Consider the following 22744-nt stretch of genomic DNA (forward strand, 5'->3'; position numbering starts at 1 on the left):
TCTTTTTGGAAATATATATATTATGTATGAGCTGAGTATAACTTAAACATAGGATACCAGCAATATTTTTGTAGCTGCAAGTGAATTGAAGAATTTAATGCTTCTTAAGGAATAGGAGCATCTCTTCACTCAAATAGGCATATTGACTTGGTATAAGTTCTGTTTAATGCATTCTCCTTTAACAGTAACTTATAGGAAAAATGCTCTAACCAAGAAGAGGATAAGTTAATAAGATCTTCCAAAATATATGTGCATTATATATATCTAAAATTGAACTTAATTAACCTCAAGGAGTGACTGGGGGAGAATCAGAACATTGAAGTACAAGTGTTCTTGATTCCAGTTTGATTTTCTTGGTAGTGCATTATGCTGCCCTTTGATTGGACAAATTTAAAAATTCACTTGAGAACACTCTGACAGTTCACATGTATCACTTTTATGCAACTATGACCATTCCATTAGCAATAATTGTGATAGATGGATAGGTGATGGATTTATAGAGGCTAATCTGCTGAAATTTCCTTCCCAAGGAATTAGTATTTTCTAACAAGAGGAATGTTCTCTCAGATTTTGTATAGTTGCAAAGCTCCTCTTTAAAAGTAAGACTTGAGCCAGGTGAGGTGGTGCATATATTTAATCCCAGTACATGAAAGATAGAAACAGGTAGATCTCTAGAAGATTGAGTACAACATGGGAGACACAGTAAGGCCCTTAATATATATATATAAAATGTGACCTGAGGACCAGACATGCCTTTAATCCTACTTTCAGGAGGAAGAGTCAGACAGATCTCTGAGTTCAAGGCCATGCTGGTCTATATAACAAAGTTCTAGGCTAGTCAGGGCTTCATATTGAGATTTTGTCTTTAATTAATAATGAATTCTTTATTTTCAAGAATGCAGTCATGGTTGGAAACCAGATTATAAAAAAAGAAGACCTTTCAGATTGATGATGATCATGAGAGTATCCGTTATGCTATTATCTACCTTTTGGCTGTTTGGAGTTTTTATAATATAAAAAGAGAAGAAAAGCCTTCAAAGTATTTATAGTGATGCTTATAATTTCAGCACTCTAGAGCCTGAGATGGGAAGATTGTAAGTTTGAAGCCAGTCTGGGCTGCATAGCAAACCCATGTCCTTAAAAACAAAACAATGCCATTTATTTTTCCCATTCATTTATTCAGTCAATCAATCAGCAAGCATTTGAGTATTTACTGTGTGTTTATGGAGACATTCTTTTGCTCCTGTAAGCTGTTGTTCAATGTAGTAGTCATATCTAACTAAACTTAAGGGGTTTATTGTAACTGTTTAGAAGCAATCTCACTATGTTTCCTAGGCTACCCTGGAATTTACTGTTGTAACCCAGACTGTTCTTGATTTCACAATCTTCCTGCCTCAACCTTCTCAGTGCTAGGATTGCAGACACATGCCAATGCCACCATGCTCAATAAATTTGTTTTGATTATTAAACTAGAACAAAATTTAAAAATCCAGCTCCTCACTCACACCAGCCACATTTCAAGGGTTGAGTAGTGGCCTGTGCTAGATCTGTCTGGCTTTGTCTCGGGGCTCTATTAAAGGCCGTAAGAAAACAAAGTTCTCCTGTGAGTACTCCTGTAGGTTGGACAGGATGATGCAGGGAAACACTGCAAGTGCAGCAAGGGGAGGAATGATGGTTGCTGCTTTTTCTGTGCCTCCAGGGGGATAAGGTGGTGTTTGACCAGCACCTGAGAAAGTCACCAACAGCTATGTAAGTGCCTGCAGGGAGAGTGTTTCAGGGAAAGGATGGCAAATGCAAAGGCCCTGGGAAATAGAAGAGGCTGCCACAGTCTAGGAACATCAAAGGATACAGTAGTCAGGAATCAGTGGAGCTAGGTCCTGCAGGCTCTTTTAGGACACCTGTAGACTTTAGATGATAGAGAGAAACCAGGAGAGGAACCTGAGACGAGTAGCGTGATAGATTGATTTTTTTACAGGTTACTCTGGTGGTTCTGAAAATAGATTTAAGACTGTAAGGGACAAGGGAGCAAATAGAGACTGTAGGAAGTTCATGATACATGCAGACGGTGGTGGTACCTTGAGATTAGGGGGTGACTTTGGAGGGAAAGTGTTTGGGTTGTGGAGATAAGATGAAGACTGAACTGAGGATTTGTCAATGGATTGATTTTTTTTTTTAATGTGGAATATGAAAAGATTAATCAAAGATGATTAAGATTTCTGGCCCTTGCAATAGAACAATGAAGTGCTATTTATTGAGACAGGAAAAAATAGTGGCACTAGGTTGGAGAAGAAACCAGAACTTAGTTTTGGTAAAATGAAGTCCACTCCTCCTCCCTTTCTCCTCTTCCTATGGACCTGTGTTTACATTCATTTAGTTCGGTTTTGGTTTGGTTTGGTTTGGTATGTGTGTCTTAAAATATTTATTTTTATTTTTAATTATTTGTGTGTATTTGGATTTGGGTCTGTACAGGAGTGCAGTTGCCCACGAAAGCCAGTGTTAGATCTAAACGGTGTTAAATCCCTGGAGCTGGAATTACAATTAGTGAGCCACACAAAATGGAAACTCCTGTCCTCTGCAAGAAACTAGCTACTTCTCACTACTAAGCAATCGCTAGATACTTGTTTTGATTTTTGAAACAAGATCTTTGTTCTGATTTTTGCAATGTGGCTCTGGCTGGTCTCCAGCTCACCATGTAGCTGCAGCTTGTCGTGATGAGTAACTGATGCAGGAAGGCTCAGCCTGATTTGGGTGGCAGCATACTCTGGGCTGGAGAGTGAGCCAGCATGCAGTGTTCCCTAATAGTTCCTGCATCCAGTTCCTGCCTTGAGTTCCTGCCCTGACTTCCCTCACTGATGAACTGTAAATGGAAGTGTAGGACCCCAAACCCTTTCTTCTCTATCTTGATTTTGATCAGTGTTAATCACAGCAGCAGAATGAAACTAGAATACCACATGAAGGTAGAAGTAGAGAATCAACTCCACAAAATTGTCCTCTAACCTCACATGTGTGCCATGGCATGTGTGTGCACGAATGTACATGTGCACAAATTTATAGCCAGTAAGAAATCTCAGAAGTAAAGGTGTTTGTTGTTAACTGTGAAAACCTGGATTCGATCTCTGGAACCCACATGGTGGAAGGAGAGAACCAGTTCATACATGTTGTTCTCTGACTTGAACATACTATGTACCATGGCATCCATGCATCTCCACTCCCCCACACATGTACAAACCCACACACAATAAATAAAACATAATTATTTTGTTTTCAAATTAAAAGAGCTAACACTGAGGCTGGAGAGATGGCTCAGAGGTAAGAGCACTGACTGTTCTTCCTGAGTTCAATTCCCGGCAACATCATGGTGGCTCACAACCATATATATACTGGGATCTGATGCCCTCTTCTGGCATGCAGGTGTACATGCAGATAGAGCACTCACACATGCTAAATGAATGAATGAATGAATGAGAGCTGGCACTGATGCAAGTGAGATTAAAGAAGAGTCATTAGGGCTGGAGAGATGGCTCAGAGGTTAAGAGCACTGGCTGTTCTTCCAGAGGTCCTGAGTTCAATTCCCAGCAACCACATGGTGTCTCACAACCATCTGTAATGAGATCTGGTGCCCACTTCTGATTTGCAGGTCTGCAGGCAGGCAGGCAGAACATTGTATACATAATAAATAAATTAAAAAAAAAAAGAAGAAGAGTTATTAATCCTTAGAGGGAAGAAGTCCAGTGTCATCTTAATACCATTAGTAAACAGAACCTTACAAAGAAAGAAAACAGACTAGTACTTCTTATGCATATTGATATAAAAGCCAGCAAACTTAGGAATGAGTGTGGTCCAGTGATAGAGAGCCTGCTTACCATGTGCAAGGCCTTAGATTTGATTCTTTGTGCTGTCAAACAAAAGCCTGGAAACTCTCTGCATCAAAATTACAAAGGTTATACACTATGACCAAGTGGTATTTAGCCCATCTATCCAAGCCCAATTTAATATGAAAATTAAATAAATTAATTAGGACATTCTGTTCATAAACTAAGTTAAAAAAAACAATTTTTGGTAGATACATAAATAATAGTTAACTTCTTTTCATGATAAAAAAACACTCAGCATACACGTAAGTTCTCAACTGAGTGTTCTGTCTTATGTCTAAGGGTACAAGGGACTAGGAAAACACACTCAGTAGCAGAAGACCCTAGTGTTAGGGATCAGGGAGTTGGGTTAATGAGCCCAGGATGCAGAGTCTTGTAGCCATGTGACGCTGATTGAGTTCAGACACTGAGATTTAATGTGGTTGGTATTTTGGCAAGGAACTACAGATGCAGGATCCCTTCTTTAATTCTGTTACTGAGTTTGTTTATACGGTAAGCTTGTTATGGTGCAGCTCCTTATTGGAATGGTTTTAAATCCGTAGTTTTACTTTTATCTCACTCTCTCATTCACCAGTGGTAGAATAGCAAATTGGTCCACCCACTTTGTAAATCAGTGTGGAGAATCCCCCAAAATTTAAAAATTAATCTACCATATGACCCAGCTATACCACACTCCTTGACATATTACTCCACGGATAATTACTCAGCCATGTTCATTGCTGCTCTCTTCATAATAGCCAGGAAACAGAGACAACATAAATGTCCTTAAACTGATGAATGGATAGTGAAAATGTGGTACACATGTATACTGTGGAATACTATTCAGCTATAAAGAAAAATGAAATCATGAAAAATTCAAGTAAATGGGCGGAATTAGGAAAGATTGAATGGACTGAGGTCACTCAGACCTAGGAATGCACATGTGTTTGACTTTGGGGGCCTGCCCAGACTGCTGAAACATTTATGGTATAATGCACTTTGTTCTCTTTTCTTCTCTCTGTTCTCTCTGTTGCTAAAATTCTAAAACTTCTGAATTCCAAGATTCTATCCCTAGTAAGAGGTTGTGGATCTGTAACAAAGGCACAGCTTGTAGGAGAGTAGGATGCATACCAGGAGTCATTGTCCTAAGGAACCATTATATACCTGATAAAGGAGGTGAGCACTGGAGGAGATGAGAGTGAGGGATGCTGAAAAGGTGACGGAGTCAATAAAGTATTGATCCTAGTGGAGCTGAAGAATTATTGGCATCTGAATGCTGGGGGGGGGATGTGAAAAGAGAGTTTGTTTCTGCTAGGCTTTTAGTTCTTATAAAATGTAATTACAGAACACAGATTAGTTCTCTTCTTCTGCTTTCTTAACTGTAAGTCCTCTAGCTTGGTGTAACTTCTATTCTTTCAACACAAATGATAGAGTACATGATACTATGAAGATAAATATTTGTAAAGTGCCCAGAAATAGTCAGCAGTTGAGCTCTGTCCTGTGGGACCCCCTTCTCATGTTTAGGACAGATAGGAAAAAAGAAAAAATACATACCAAATCATATGTCTGGGGATCAAAAGGCCAGAATATTTCGGTGGGGACTGTTGCAAAATTTAACCAACAGTACCCGTGCTCTGTTGTTAATATTTGCAAAGATTCAAAAAAGTGGCTTAATGCCATACTTATTTCTTGTTAAGTTGTTTTCACTTGTGGTAAGAAGAAAGGACAAAAAAGCTGGCAAGAAGACGTTAACTAGCATTCAAAATACTGTACTCCTGCATCAAAACCTGATGCTGATACTGATATTCTTATACTTCTAGTAAATAATTAGACATTGAGATACTGTATATTATGTCCAAAGAAATTTTACCAAGTAGCCAAGCTTAGTCAAATATTATGGCCTTTGAAAACATTGCCACTACATTTGGTATCTAACCTTGTCATCCTTCCAAATTGCAGTCCAGGTGCAACACAGCTCTAGGAAGAAGGAGTAGCATTTGTTTTAGCAGCGTGCTGGAAGCAGGAAAAAGGTAACTGAGTCCTTAAAGACCTAGACAGGGAGTTACTTCGGTAGACTTGCCCACTGCCTCTAGCTATACATTCTCAGCCCTAGTAACCAAAGGCAAGACATTTGTAGCTTCAAAATTAAGATGTTTCTTAGAATTTATCCATTCATTTTGATTTCCTTCCATTCTACTCTATTAATTTTCTCATAATATTGTACTTTTTTATTATAAAAGCTGAATACTTTTTGTACTTGTTTCAAAGATACTATTAACTACTTGACTCAAAACTGTATTGAATAATAATTGTAATGGGTGGCACCCTTGCAGGGATAGATGTAAGAATTCGAATAACTATATCTCCTGTCCTCAAGAAGCTGCTAAGTAAAGATGATGTAAGCAACAGAAATGTTTACTGATGAAGGCCTATTTAGATTACAGAAGAGTAAGAGGTGGTACTAATGGTTTGGGGAAACTAAAGAAGGCTCTAGGAAGGAGGAGGCAGCATTTGTTTTAGTAGGATAGTGGAGGAAGAAATATTAGGCTGTAGAGTTAGTTGAGGAATGAATAAGTGGACCTTGTGGAAAGAAGTGAGAGAAACATAAACCCTATGAGAAGTGAATCATTTCATGTTGAACTTATGCCGCAGGTGCATACAGCAATTTATTCCCAACAATTTGAGATTACAGTATATGTAAATCTATGTTTTATGAGCCTCAGGTGACAGGATTTGAGAAGCTCTAAGGGGAGATGTGGTAGAGGAGAAGTCTGCAGAGCCCACAGTATTTCTGAAACAACTGACAAAAGGCAGGTCTTATGGGAAGATGCTTTTAAAAAGTGGTCTTATGAAACTGGAAAGGAAGATGGCAGAAGAGAGAGACATGGCAGTGATGGATATGGGATCACAGAGGTAGTGGATCAAGGAAACATTCTGTAGCTGCCACTGCTGCAACACATGCTGGCCACCCTGCTGCGGGGAGGAGAGCGTGGCGCCACAGCGCTGCCCACAGGCCACAAGCACCACGCTCCTACAAGTGAGCCGGCACTGACGGCTGGCACTGAGGGCAGAGAGGCGAGCGGCAGCCTAGAGCTCTTGATCCTGTTCCCAGACATCATTCCCAGCTGCAAGATCACACTGACTCTGGACAACCAGAGGAAATCCAAGATGAGTCTCAGTGGTAGTCCAATATGGTGCTTCAGAAACCAGAAACGTTGAACTAGACTAATGACTTGTTACAATAAATATTTGCTTGAAAAACTGTTTGGGGTGGGACACACACGTACACTGTGTGACACACTGCCGTTTGCACTGTCACTTCCGTGAATAAATGTGTGATGGAGAGGTGGGAAAGCTGGTGGAATAGAGCAGTGGAGAGAGGCAGAACATGTCTTTGCAGAGTAGGGCCTGTGTGCTATACAGCAGCCTAGAGCTCACACAAGCTCTGCCTCCAACATGCTGCCCAGCTCTGAGCAACGGACCAGATGATGGAGAACAGTTCATTTTCTGGATTGGGTCTCCACAGAAGACCTGCATCATCTGTGCTGCCACTGGAGGCCATGGTGGTGTCTGTGGCCTATGTTCTGCTGGCTGTTAAGGGCAAGGAAGCTTCTTTTGCAGTGGTATCAATGATGCAGACTTAGGAGAGACATTAAAGGGTTCTGTGACAACACAAATTGCATTCTGTGGGCAACACAAATTGGACTTGGTGTGTGTTTTTTTTCTTTTGCTGGGAAGGGCAAAGGGTAGAAGGATGGACCTGTGAGGAATAGGAAGTGGGTGCATCATGTGAAATTCCCAAATAATCAAAAAAATCATGTGACTTCTTTTACAGTTTATTTTTTCCACCTATCTTCTTTGAGACAGGGTCTCACTTTGTAACCTTAGCTGTCCTGGCACCTTGCTATGTAGACCAGGCTGGCCCCAAACCCAGGCATCCACCTGTCTCTGTGTCTCAAGTGCTGGAATTAGAGGTGTGCACTATCTCCACACTGGCTTTCGGGTTAATTTGAAAGACTAGGAAGCTAAAAAAAAAAAGGGGGGGGGGTGTAAAGTAGAAGACAAAGGAGGGGGAAAATTCTTGTGGGAGAGTGAGCAGAAAGAAGGATGAATGTACCTTCCTCCCTTTAAAGACAGAATCTGTGTAGCCCAGGATTGCCTTATACTTGTTTTATAAGGGAGGATAAGCTGAACTCATCATTCTTCTGTTCCCACCTAGTGCTGGGATTCCAGGACCTGCTTTCGTACCTCCCTCATTGTGGGAGGGTCTGAACACACACAGAAATTGAATCATCTGTATGTACTAAGGAGGAAGGTGATAGGAACCCTGCCAGTAGGTAGGCCAGCTGAGTTACAGAAAGGTGGTTAAGAAGTGAAAGTTAGTAACTCTAGATCACAAATTTAGAAAGCCAAGGAGTATGTGGCCATAAAACTAGGTTCTTTACAATTGGCGTGGCCTTTTGACAGAGTGCTAAGATAGTTAAATGTAGAAAAGAATAGTCTTTTCAACAAATGGATCTATAGGATGTCCACATTTAAAGAATAAGGTTGGGCCTCTACCTTCCACTTTACCCCATGTGCAAAGCTAACTCAAAATGCATTGTACAAACTGGAAAACTCTTAGAATAACTTATAGGAGTAAATCTCCATGACCTTGGGCTACACAATGGTTTCCTGTATACAACATTAAAAGTACAAGTAGCGGGGGAAACATATCAAATTACTTACCAGTTGCAAATGATAACATCAAGGAAGTGGAGGGGTCTTCCCTTATGAGGGGCTGGTACACAGAGTATAGGAAGAACTCTTACACCTTGCTAACAAAATACAGCCCAGCTTCGTTTATTTTACAGTATTTCTAGATGGCGCGCGCGTGTGTGTGTGTGTGTGTGTGTGTGTGTGTGTGTGTGTGTGTGTGTGTGTGAGTATTTTGCCTGGATCCCTTTGAGACTAGATTTACACATGGTTGAGAGCCACTAGTCCATGCTAGGGACCAAACCTTAGTCCTCTGTAAGTGCTCTTAACCACCAAACCCAGGTCAGCTTTAAAATAGGTAAAGAATCTGAGTAGACATTTCTCTGTGAAGATACACAGATAAACAGTAAGTACAGGAAGAGGTCCCACATGGGTTGACATCGGGAACATGCAGATCTAGACCACAGAAAGAGATGGCTTCTTACTCTTAGGATGTGCTCTATTACCTTACTAAATAACTGTCAGTGGGTAATGTGCTGGTGACATTTTCTGTATTTATTCTGAAAATTTGGACCAATAAACTAGAGGCAGGCAGATGGATCGGTGGCATCTTTTCCATCGTGAGTGACTAAGAAAAGCTCTTAAATCATGAGGATGCAGACTAGGATGTGTGTAGTACACAGGATGCTTGACAGCAGACGCAACACCAACTTGGTGTTTAGGTGTTGGCAGCTGCCCTGTAATAGATCCTATGCAGTTGTGTGGCTCTGATTCCAGCCGTTGTCGGGGCTTGTGGTGCATTTTTTCCAGATGAGGCCATCCCTGTTGTGCTGGAGCAGCCTTCCATAAGCACTTGCTCCTCGGTAGCCATAATTGTCCAGGCTCAAGGGACCAGGAACAATTAAGAAAATCAGGAATTGTGGTTGTAATCTCTTGTGTGGCTGGAACAAAGTAGAAACAGTAAAATGCAGTCATTTCATTCTTTTCATTAAAGAAAATGTGTATATGTATATATTATTAACCTATCCCTTCGCCCATTCACCAACCTTTCTTCTCATAGAACATTGACTAGGAAGCAGAGCCCATTTGCACTGAGCCCCTAGGGCAGCTGTTTACTCAGCAACTGCGTTACACAGGTTTACCATGTCGTGTGTCTGTGTAGCACTGGATTTGGATCTTGTATTTAGCTGCCAGAAGTGACTGTGATGAAGTAGGAGAGATAAACTGATAGATTGGCTGCCAGAAAGATGTTGAGAATCAATCAGATAAACGGGATAGAGAAACAGCTTGCTGTTTTCTAGTGATAATAAACCAGTGGCCTCTGGTCCCTGCATTTTTAAACGTAATTGCCGTGGTAATAATGCCCAAAATAAGCAAATGAGAAAACTTCACAGTAGGATTTTTTAATTGCGATTGAGATATCCTTTCCTTTGTGTAGTAAAGCTGCATCTTACGGACGTGGATATTTTTATAAATTTTAGTTCTTCAGTGCCTACTTACATACACAAATGAAAATTAGAAAGTAAACTACTTTCATGGGAATTTATTTCTTCTTTTCTACTCCCATAGGCTTTAGCTGTTTAATATGGTGAAATATCTATATTACTGCCATGCCTAAACTACAAAATAATTGCTTGGTTTTATGAAGAAGCAAATTTTAAAGCCAAACCTGTATTATTGATGGAGAGTTAATCAGGATCTAGTTTATTTTAGATTTCTCTCAGATGTCTGGAAACTTAATTTCTGTTGTCATTTCTCTGCATGTAGCAATTATTTATAGGAGAGATTACACCTAATTTTTTTTTTATTGCAACTTAAAGTTCTCCTTTAATGTTTAAATGTGGCGACACCTTTACATTGAGGACTATGCAAATTCATAAGTGTGTGAAAGGTATAGATTGAGATTTTTATTGGATGTGGTGGAGTGCCAGAGTTAGGAGGGTTCTAACATTAGAAGCCTCGTGGAGTTAACCCGAGAGGTTGGAGAGACACACTCTATTTTACTTGGAACACAAATGACTTTCTATGGTTCCTCGGGACTTTGGTGGCTGTATGTGTGTTTGTATCAAGTCTGGTTCAGTCAGTTGGTATTACAGCATGGCAGAATACAGTTGTAGGAGGCTAGAAGATGAAGTTTATACTCTTTGTTATTGATAGTCAAGACTTTCATTCAGGGAAGATCTGATTGCTAAGGTTATGGTTCTGAAGTTAACTTTGTACCATTATCTCATTGGTTGGAAGCTGATGCATTTTGTATCTGTAGTTCTTCCTATCTGACCTTTTAAAGATTATCTGTGGTTGATGGGACAGCAAAACTGGTCATAAAACAGTGAAAAGAATGTTGCCCACTCTAATGCATTTAAAACCAACTGAAGTACCATGGTCATCCAAATTGATATCTGTTCTCAGCTCATGTGGTAGCTACCTGTGAAACTATATAACTATAAATGGGTTAATGGAAATTCTTCCTTATTGAATGTAGTTTAAGAGTCGTCACTATGCCATTCAGAATTCCTTCTGTGCCCTTTTAAGCCAGTTGCTGCTGGGAGATAGTAATAACTCTGTTGCTTTCCTTTTTCCTTAGCTTCTTCGAGAACTCATAGAGCGGAAGACCAGCTCCTTGGATCCAAATGATCAGGTGGCCATGGGAAGGTAACTTAGTTGTGGTTTTCTGTTCATTCAAGCTGATCTGTAGTAGTTTCTCCCATTGAGTCCCCTTAATTTTTCCTCCAAGGCAGTGATTGGTCCTATACTCACCAGTCTTTCTTACGCTCTTTACCCTTAGCGTGGGTTGTGAGTATATCCATAGCAGTCTGCTGACTGTGTGTAAAGGCCTCTGCCCAAACCTCTTCTCTCAACTCTCAGAGTGGACGCCGTGCACAACAGGTTCCTTGCTCAGCTGCTCAGCTGAGCTCGTTAGTCTGCCCCGGTGCAGACCTCTGCCCTTCAGGGAAGCTTCAGCTCAACTGGAAATGGAACACAGCAGTATTGCCCAGCTGTCAGTGGAGAATGCAAACGAATGAAGGAAGGCTCTTTTTTGTATGCTTTGTATGAAGGGCATTTAGAGTGCTACCTAATGAGTGGTGTGCATTTAAATAACCGTGAGCCACAATTTGAAAAAGCATAAAAAAGAACCCAAAGCTGTAAATGTCAGAATGAGATTATGGGCAGAGCAGCATTTTGAGTAGGCAATGAAAAATTAGCATTGATAAAGTAATTTTGAGTTGAATTTTAGGGTAGGGTACTGTTGATATTTCCTGTGTTCACCATATAGCTAATGTGACAGAGCAAATTGTATTTAAGTGGTGATTATATTGTACATTTATCTGACTTTACAATAAAATAGATTATAGTAATTAAGATTATATTAAGATTACAGTAATTGGATTTTCCTGGATTTTCCCCCACCTCATGTTGAGTTTTCCTTGGTTAAGTCAGGTAAGATGACTGGCTGCGACTGCAGTTTCCCTTTTGCATTTGTTCTCAGGAGCAATTTGTGGAGATTCTTCTAGCTTGTTTTCAAATCCCTTATATGAAAAATGAAGTTCCTAAGGGACTCTTAGGATGACCACAGATATATGAATCCCGTGTGAGCCCTGATCCACATAAACCAACTATGAAAAAGAGACAATCTAGGGAGTTTGAAGGCTGATAAATAATCTAAAATAAATATGATTTATTGTGTAAGGTTTCTTGGATCTTTTGCTAAAGTGTGATAATAGTATTAAAATTATATTGAGGCCAGGTGGTGGCACACACCTTTAATCCTAGTACCTGGGAGGAAGAGACAGGGGGATCTCTGTGAGTTAGAGGCTGATCTACACAGGGAATTCCAGGACAGCCAAAGCTACATAATGAGAGCTATCTTAAAAAGTAAAATAAAAGGGAGTATATTGAGGGAGGGGAAGAAGAGTCTTTATATTTTATTAACACATACAGAAATATTACAGAGAGAATACAAACAAATTAAACAAATTAATTTACAAATTAAACAACTATAAACCTAGTAGATAATTATTAAAAATTAGAAGGGATAGGCTGATGAGATGGTTTAACAGTTAAGAGCACTTGAAGATTTTGCATACGACCAGGATTTAGTTCCCAACACCCACATGACAGCTTGCATCTATCTATAATTGACGTTCCTGGGGAATCTGATACCCTCTTCTGACCTCTGTGGGGCACAGGGCACACACGTGGTCCACATGCATACATGCAAGCAAAACATTAATACACATAAAATAAACCTTTAAAAAAGCAGTTACAAAGGAGAGCTGGTGAAATGACTCAGCAGGTAAAGCACTTGCTGCCAAATCTGATGATCTGAGTTGCTACTCTTGCAGATGACCCAAGTTTGGTTCCCAAAAATCTATATACTGGAAAGAGACTCCCATAAATTGTCCTCCAACCTTTGTACATGTGCTTGTAATATGTATGGTCATGCACAAATGAGGGCATACACACCAAGATAAATAAATAAGTATAAAATTTTTAATGATGAAGAAGCAAAAGCACTGTGTTAGAAAAGGAAAAATAAGAGTTAGAGAAATGAGCCAGGCGTAGCGGTACACGTCTTTAACCTCAGCACTTGGAAGGTAGAGGCAAGTTCAAAGACAGCCAGGGCTACATAGAGAGATTCAGTCTCCAAAAACAAAAGAGAAAAGGGTGATGAGGATATAAATGAGAATGAACTGATGCTTTCAGACCAACCAGCACTTTCAGTAGCAAGAGACCACGTGTACAAGCCTAAACATTAGAGAAAACCCAAATGGCTTACACTCAGTGGGCTTTCCTGCAGACTGGCAGATTGAATGTTTGTCACGGCAACTCTAAATACCGAGGAACATTGTTAACTAGGTTTGCTGTAGAATTTCCCAGGTGTTTTTTTACCATTGCACAAATCCACTCCAATTGATTAGTCACTTTGGCCCAAGACTATCTTGAGGAATTTGATGTAGGTTGGAGATTTCTTCCTAGAGGGTTGTTAGTGAGAAAAATTCCAATTTGTCAATATCCGTAACTGTTTCTGTGGCTGATGATGCATAACATGGCTTGTGAATTTTTAGGCAATGGCTTGCAATCCAGAAACTACGAAGCAAGATCCGCAAGAAAGTAGATAGAAAAGCCAGCAAAGGAAGGAAACTTCGGTAAGTTTGTGGAAAACAAATGAACAAGAGGTTCCATGTTGTTTTTCCTTCATGGTGATTGTCCTGTCTTTATTTCTCCTGATGATTCTAGTTTTGATTTTGGTTTTTGAAACAGGCTGACCTTGAACTAAATATCCCCCTGTCTGAGCCTCTTGAGAGTTATTATTTTGATATAAAAGTAGCAAAATGGGGAGCAAATGTTTTTATAACCCTGTTTTCTTACTCTAAAAGGGAAAGTACAGTTTATTGAATTTTTATTCTGTTGTCATCAATGGATGTATAAAATACTATTAGTGTTTTCTTGAAAGAAATAATTAGAAAACAAAGTCAAGATGACGATTTTAGCTTTAAAAAGACAAAAGTGGAGGATTTTTAAAATATTAACAATATACTTAGATGAGAAATATAATTTTTATGGAAAAATAGAAGCATTTTTGATGCTATGAAAACTCTCCACTCTGAGCTAATAATGAGTTTTAGGAAGATACATACTAATTTTGCATAGGACATGCGTTTGAGTTCCAACACACATACCAGGCAGCTCACAACTGCCTGTAACTCTAGCTCCACGAGGTCTGATGCCCCTCTGACCTCATATATAGATATACACATGTATACATAAATAAATAATAATAATAAATATTTTTATAAAAGAAAGATACAGCAAAAGACAGAGCAAGAGAGTAACAGCTGACATAGCTAGACTTTTAGATTTATATCCTGGGGCCAGAGTAGGAGCAATGTCAACTGACAACACCTGAATCTGCTGATAATTCAGTCCAAAATGTCTTTACCTTGTTGTATTATCTATATGTAACTCTTTCTGAAAAATATATATGCATATAGTTTTAGGCAGATAGTAAATCCTACATCTTTAAAGAGCCTCTTCTTTATTGTATTCCTTTAGACAAATACAAATCAATGCCACCTTTAAATGTCTTTAAATGGTGCATGCCCATGACCTCAGCACTCAGGAGGTACAGTCAGGAGTATTATAAGTTCAAAGCTAGCCTTGGTTACTAGCAAAACCCTGTTGAGACAGGGAGAGAGAAAACTTCACAAAACCAGGTGTTATAGTCATGGGATTTATACCAGGATATGTTGGTTTAGCTTTGCACAGGCTCCCGCTTTTCTTACATTTTAACGTAAAATGTTTCCATGTTTCCACTTCTCTCCTGTGTTGAAACATAACAGCTCTTATGCTTCTCTGGGCATTGTTATTGTTGTGATTAAGAGGATGACTCAAGCCACACTGAGTTTGGATTCCAGCTTTGATAATGACTAGGGCATATTTTAGGGAAACCTTAAACTCTTGCTGGCTTCTTCATTTGTAAAATGGGGTGATAACCACTCAGAACCAGTTTGTATTGAGAGTAAATGAAGAAGATGTATGGGGCTCTCAGAACAGTGCTTGGTCCGTGGTAAGCACTGTGACAGTATTGCCATTGGTGATAGTACTGTTGCTGTCATTCTTCCAAGGCTGGGGCAGTCTGCCACCTTAGTGTCTGTTTCCTTGTTCACTTCCATTCCCTTTTCTGTGCGTGTGTGTCCCTTTTTCTACACAGGGCTTTATTTAAAGGACATTACTAGCAGTTTGTTATAAATCGCAACTTCATTCTTTACTGGTAGGCTTAGGTTAGGCCTGTACATAAGACTGTATAGCTTGCTGGGGTTTCTACAGGAGGAGCAGCTGGGAGACATGGGTTCAAATCTTGTCTCTATCTGGTTGTAATATTTTTTATTTTTATTTTTTAAAAGTACTATTATGGGGCTGGAGAGATGGCTCAGAGGTTAAGAATACTCACTGTTCTTCCAAAGATCCTGAGTTCAATTCCCAGCAACCACATGGTGGCTCATAACCATCTATAGTAAGATCTGGTGCACAGGCAGAATGTTGTATAAATAAATAAATAAATAAATAAATAAATAAATAAAAGTAAGTAAGTAAATAAGTGCTAGTATGATGATGATTTTTGTTTGTTTGTTTGTTTGTTTGTTTGTTTGTTTTTCAAGACAGGGTTTCTTTTTCTTTGTGTAGTCTTAGCTGTCCTGGAGCTCTCGCTGTAAACCAGGCTGTCCTTGAACTCACAGAGATCTGCCTGCCCCTGCCTTCCAAGTGCTGGGATTAAAGGCACGCACCACTGCCGCCTGGCTAATATTTTGGTTTTTTTTTTTATTCTCTAGTCCTCACTGTTTTCATGTGTTGAAAGAGATAATCCATTGATTTGTTATGGGTATTAAGTAATGTGTAGATATATGATACACAGTAAGTATTCTCTTATGTTTATCTAATAATATTTCTCTTGGAAGTAAATGTATATTCTTCTAAAGAATTGAGAGAGGCCAGCTGTGACGGTATAACCTGTAAGCTCACACTTACAAGGCTAAAGCCAGAGGATCAAAAGCTTATGGCCAGCTACACATTGAGAGATGCTGCTTCCTAAAAAGAGAAAAAGGAGAGAAGAACGGAAAACTTCTACAGTGTTTTATTACTGTGAATTTTTATTTATTTATTTTTTTTTGGTTTTTTTTTTTTTTTTTTTTATCAGTTAAATTTTATTAACTCTGTATCCCAGCCATGTCCCGATCCCTCATTCCCTCCCAGTCCCTCCCTCCCTCCCTCATCTCCACCGTGCCCCTTTCCAAGTCCACTGATAGGGGGGACCTCCTCCCCATTCATCTGATCCTGTTTTATCAGGTATCTTCAGGACTGGCTGCAAAGCTCTCCTCTGTGGCCTAACAGGACTGCTCCTCCCTTCGGGGGTGGGGAGACCAAAGAGCCAGTCATTGAGTTCCTGTTAGAAATAGTCCCTGTTCCCCTCACTTTGGGAAACCAATTGGTTACTGAGCTACCACAGGCTACATCTGAGTGGAGGTTCTAGGTTATATCCATACATGGTCTTTGGTTGAATGTCAGTCTCAGAAAAGACCCTGTGCCCAGATATATTTGGTCCTTCTGGATACTGTGAATTTTTAAATTATTAGAGCCAAGAGCTGTATGTACCCTTTGTGGTCAAAAGTGATGTTACTTTAGCCTTGCAAATAGTTCCAACCTCACTACTAACTGTAGTGGCCTATAGATGACTAGTCAGTAAGAAAACATCCTGGATAAAATGATAATACTACAATGTTTATCAAGGAATGAGAATTAGCTGTGACTGTCAGCAAAGCAGAGATCTGGGACTAGAAATCTGGGACTAGAAGCATCAGTCACTGGTAGAGTGCCTGCTAAGAATGCTCTTCTTTGAGTCCTTAGACCAAAATGGAAAGTCAAAGTTGGTATTGAAAAGTAAGTACTCTTCTGTTATGATAACTGACTTAAAACATGAGGCTATTGTTTCTCAAAATATACCGATAAAATACACTGATCAGAATTTGTATCTATCAGGTTGAAAGAAGATAATAGGGCATTATGTAGGTGTGGGTGTACATGTGTGCATGCACGAACGGGGGGGGTGTATGCACATGCGTGTGGAGGCCAGAGGTTGACATTCGGGGTCTTTCTCAGTTGCTTTCTACCTTTTATATTGAGTTCAGTTTCTCACTTGAACCCAAAGTTGGTGATCAAGCTGGTCTGAATAGCCAGTTTGATATGGGAGTTTGCATTTTTAACACCAGGATTATAGGTAGTTAGCTATTCATGAGTGGTGATTAGCTACTCTGGTCTTTATGCTTCCTTGGCAGTCCATTTCTCAGGTCAGGATTTTGTTTTAATAGAAGTTGTTTTTATTACCCTAACTTATGAAATTAATTTCATTAAATTGTTAAAGGCATGTTGTCAATGCAATTATGTAACTTGGTAATTGTTGAAATCCCCACCTGCCCAAATATCAGAGACGTTAAAAATCTTATTCTGACAACAGCTATCCAAGAGATGTTCTTAAAGCAAAACAAGTAAACATTAAAAACGAGATGTTATGAGTGTCCCTCCTGCTCCAGGGACTTTAGTCCATACAGCAAGTCTGGAAAAGTAGACTGGTCTTACTGAGCATGATACTTGCCAATCGTGGCCCAGCATTGAGGCATGCAGCTACACAGGAAGACTATAAGGGGCCACATCCACACTGAACTTCAAGAAGCTAGTTAGACCAGTTGAGTGCCAAAGTGTAATTTATGTACAAATGTTTGCCTGCCTAAGACAGTGGGAGGGCCCCATCTTGGGAATTTCAGGCTTACAGTGAACACAGAGGAATGGCAGGCAGTGAGGCTTGATGTGTAGGCGAAAGCTAGATCACAGCTACACCAGCAACTTGGGCTTTATTCTGTGGACCACAGTGAAGCTTTTAAAGATTCCAGGTAGAAGAGCACTGTCATTACACTTGTGTTGTAGAAAGACATGTCTAGGGGAAACTAGAAAATGGACTAGAATCTTATGAGAGCAAGGGATAGATAAAAGAGATAGTAGATGAAACATGAATTCAGGTGAGAACTGGGCACATCATAGTGACTACATGTGAAGATTGAGGAGGCTGGAATACCTCCAACATTCTAAGAGAGCAGGGAAGTGTGTGCTATGAGGAGAAAATCTGGTTGTTTTGGTTTTTGACATTATTAAGGTAGAGGGTGGATGCTATTTCAGAATATGCTGAATTTGATACAACCTTAAGAGGTCTTATTTTTTGAGAGACATTTTTAATTGACAAGAATGTAAATATTTATTAGTAGGTAGTTTAGAAGTAATTGCCATTTCCCCAAAACTATGTAATATGATGAATCTATAATGAGAATAGAACACCAAGAAATAAATATCAGTGTATATGAGAGTGACACAGAGAGAGGAGCTCATAAAGAATGCTGAGGAGAGTCAGAGGCACCACAGTGGGCATGGGAGTGTTTGCCATGAGCCGGAGGTGTCATGTCAGGAGTCAGAGAGGCCCTCTCCCTTGTCATCACTGTCTCTATCCAAGGATCTTTGGCTACTGTATAAGACGAGAAGCGACAGCCAAGGGACTGTCCATACGACAAATACCTCTGCTCAGTCTCTTTCTGTTTCTCTCTTTGTCCCTTCCTCCTTCCTTTGTTTCTCCGCCCCTCCCCCTATAGCCCTCTATTAGGATACCAGTTAATATGCTGTCCAAAGTCCAGTTACTAAATAAATGTAGAGGAAACCAGAGAAGTAGAAACTCACCAATGGGCAAATACCACAGCAAATAATTTATTCCAAGTTTAAAGAAAAAATAAGCGTGTGTTTGTGTGTGTTTGCACGTGCACACATGGGCGCACCTGTGTGGAGGCTAGCAGTTGACATCAGTTATTTTCCTTTATTCTCTACAAACTGGAACTTGTCTTTTTGGCTAGGTTAGCTGGTCATTAAGCTGCCAGGATCCTCTTGTTACCTCACTGCCCCGAGCATTATGGTTATAAATACTTCGCTATGCCTGGCTTTTAAATGGATTTGGGGGATTCCAACTCGGGTCCTGTGTTTTGCACATAAAGCACTTTACTTTTTATCCATCTCCCTAGCTTCATAGATAGCAATACATTTTGCAGATAAAGCCCACAAATACTAAATTTGAAGACAGCCAGGCCTCTGTGAGTTTGAGGCCAACCTAGTCTACATAAGTGAGTTCCAGGCTAGTTAGGGCTACATAATGAGACCCTGTCAAAAGAAAAAGAAGAGAGAGAGAAAGTTTTAGGAGAAACAATATATCCGTATGATTTCAAGTTATTTTTAAGCATGCACATGGCCCTGGGCTCAATCCCATCATCACCAAAAACACAGAAAGAAAAGTAAAACTCTTTTTGAGTGGGGTTGGTGGCTCACACCTACAATCCCAGCACCCTGGAGGCCAGGACAAGAGGTTTGAGACCAGCCTGAGCCATAATGTAAGCTCTGTCACAAACAAAAATCTTTAATGTATCCATTGTATAATCTGTTTATAAAGAACAGAGGCTATATAAGTGTCTTTTGATATGACACTAAGTAAATTATGTAGACAAAAGAACGCTCTGAAACGTGAAGATAATGCAGGGTATTAAATGCAGTCATGTGTTGCTCACCAAGAGGAAGCCCTGTTAGGTAATCTGTTTACACCTTTACACAAAACTAGGTGTTATAGCCTGTAAAACAGCCAGGCTGTATAGTGGATGCCTTTGACTATATAGCCATCTCTAACCAAAATTCTGTATGTAGGGGATAACTGTATTGCAGTCTCATTTTTAACTGTTTTTGTGTACATGGGTGTGTATTTTTCTGTTACTCTTGGTAATTTCATACTATTATTTTTGTAAAATTCATTTTTTGAGAAAAGAATGAAACTTGGGAAGTTTAGATATGAGTGGTTCAATAGGTAATTATTTAATATGTGTGAAATTATTCCTAAAACTGAAATAATTACATGCATGAGAATATGTATTGGATTTTTGTTTGTAAATGTTTTGCTCAAGTAGAAATTTTACATACCTGTTGTATGCTTGGTTGTGTATAAAGTCATCTAAGCCTTTTCTAATAGAAAGAATAGAAAAAGGTGTGTTGTGGAACGCTTTGTAATTTGGTTTGTATCAAGTGGTATATTTGTTTAGTCCATTTTTCCTATAAATTTCAAATGACTGTATGCAAAAATATCTTTATCTTTTGGCAGGAAGTATAGGTGAGGTAATGTAAATTTCATGGCATCTCAAACTAAAGATTGGCTTCAAAATTATTCAGAACTTACCTGTGTTCCTTCAGCTAAAAGCAGAGCCTTTCCTGGCTTCAGGAACCTGTTTCAGTGAATGACGGTGTTAGTGCTGCCTGCCCCTTGCCAGTAGGTGATATTAATGGCAATAAAAACTAAGAGGAGGAAACTAGTGTAGTTGGGTCCTCACTGACTTTTGTCTGGAATGGTATTTTTAAAGGGGTTATGCATGCTCAAAGATACAAATATATCTATTCCTTTCCACCCGCCTATTTAGGTGGCATCTAAGTGAATGAACTATCTTTTTTTTTTTTTTTTTTCTCCCCCTGAGCCTGTGTAGGTCTGTTTGTCTTGAAATTCTCTCATTGACCAGGCTGGCCTTGAACTCTGACATCCACCTGCCTTTGCCTCCTGAGTTCTGGGATTAAAGGCGTGCACTACCACCATCTCAGCTATTCTTACTATTCTGTTACCAGATTGTTTCCTGTTACTTTAAGAGGAGAAGATAGAATAGAATTGAAAGTGCCAGTAAATTTCCCCTCCTGGGAATGATCCCTACCCTGGGATCAGTCATGGGGTTTAGCTGGTTGAATAGGTTTCCTCTGCTGAGTTAATGGTTACTAACATTACCGTCTGTTTTCTTTTTTAGGTTTCATGTCCTTAGCAAGCTCCTGAGTTTCATGGCACCTATTGACCACACTACAATGAATGATGATGCCAGGTGAGCAGTACATTACTTGTATGTCTCAAGTGGCTTCGTGAGAACCTGATATTGACCAGTTCACTATCGGGCCTGTTGCCTTCCTGTTTTTTGTCACTTGCTGGCATCACAGCAAGGTCTATGTCACTTGTGTCACTCCCATGATCACTATAAAGTCCAACCATAGTTTCCATAAATCTCAACACTACCTCTGGTTGTTTTTCTCAGCGTTAGGTTACCTGGCTGGGTCATTGGCAGAGTCAGTGTGCTATGTGTGCTATTTATTTATTTTAGAGCAGAGTCTCACTATGTAGCCCAGGCTAGCCTAGAACTCACAGAGATCTGTATGCTTCTGCCTCCCAAGTGCTGGAATTAAAGGAATGTGCCGTAATGCCTTGCTTCATTTTATTTATTTATTTATTTTTTCTTTTTGAGACTCTCAACTGAAGCTAGACTGAAATTCTAGACTGGCTTGAAACTCAGGATAATAGTCCTGCCTTATTCTCCCATGGGAGAGGTTTAGAGGTATTTGCCATCACAGACAGCTAATTTTTCTTAAAAGAATAATCCATTGGGCTTGGTGTTGTACACTTTTAATCTCAGCACTCACGAGACAAAGACAGGCAGATCTCTTTGAGTTTGAGGCCAGCCTGGTCTACAAAGTGAGTTTCAAAACAGCCAGGGTTACATAGAGAAACCATATCTCAAAAACTAAAAAAGAGGGGGAAAAAAAAGAATAATTTCTTCTGCATACATCTTTACGCCTAGCATTTGGAAGGCAGTGACAAGTGGATCTCTATATGAGTTCAGGCCTGGTCTACATAGCAAGTTTTAGACCATCCAGGGCTGTATAGGGAGTTTCTATTGAAGGGGGAAGAAGAGGAAGAAGAGGAGGAGAAATTATTCCTTCTCTATTAATTTTCATTCTACTCTAATGAAGAGATTTCCCTTTCTTGTATTTATTTACCATAGAATGATTCGTTTTTAGCAGCATGGACACCTGCTTTCCTATCTTACTTAATGAATCATTTATTTTGATGGAAGTTCCTTCAAGCTGGCTTGTATCCTTTCGGTGTGACCCTGATATTCTTTATTTTCTTATTCTTCGGCACGCGATACTTTATCTTTGTTTGGTGGTTTGCTTTTAGATAGGGTCGGTCTCACTGGATATCTCTGGTTGGCCTGGAACTTTGTTTAAACCAGACTGGCCTCCACCAGGTCTTTCAAAGCTTACCTTCTACAGTTCCTTATGCTTGCTCTGAAATTGCTCCTTCTTGGACAGAAAGCCCTTCCTTGCAGTGGTATTTAGATCTGGGCGTACAAGAATGTTTTCTTATTTCTGTCTGTTATATGCAGGGACTCACCATGTAGAACAGGGAGCATGTGGACACACATAATATACATAGAGAGTAGCTACTTTTCACATCTCAGGTTTCTGTTCAGTCTCTTTGTTCAGGAGTTTGTTTCAACTTGTTCTTGCTTTTCTTTTTCATAGAATCAAATTATGTTCTGCTATAGGTATTTTTTATACTGTAAGCATTTTTATGTCATTAAAATGGTTCTTAAAATTTAAATGATCATAATACCTTTTATCATTTAGCTATTCACTGACTAGTAGAAACAGAATTTTATCACAAATAATGCCGTGGTAGTCTTTTGAGTGTAATCATTTGCCAAGTGAAGTCGCTGGTTAACTGTTGGTTGGTGTGCCTTTGCCAGGTGTCCTTCAGTTTG

The 22744-nt window shown here is 39.6% G+C and overlaps 1 protein-coding gene across 1 annotated transcript in view; it reads left to right on the forward strand.

The window, feature by feature from the left end:
* Positions 1 to 22744, forward strand: part of Aatf (apoptosis antagonizing transcription factor) — a 97511-nt gene that overhangs the window by 56802 nt on the left and 17965 nt on the right. Inside the window, exons 9-11 of the mRNA XM_021641461.2 lie at positions 11131 to 11198; positions 13613 to 13693; positions 20960 to 21031. Of these exons, the coding sequence (XP_021497136.1) occupies positions 11131 to 11198; positions 13613 to 13693; positions 20960 to 21031 (221 nt within the window). The remainder of the gene's footprint in view (positions 1 to 11130; positions 11199 to 13612; positions 13694 to 20959; positions 21032 to 22744) is intronic.

This window comes from Meriones unguiculatus, chromosome 7, assembly GCF_030254825.1.
Source record: "Meriones unguiculatus strain TT.TT164.6M chromosome 7, Bangor_MerUng_6.1, whole genome shotgun sequence".
Taxonomy (NCBI): domain Eukaryota; kingdom Metazoa; phylum Chordata; class Mammalia; order Rodentia; family Muridae; genus Meriones; species Meriones unguiculatus.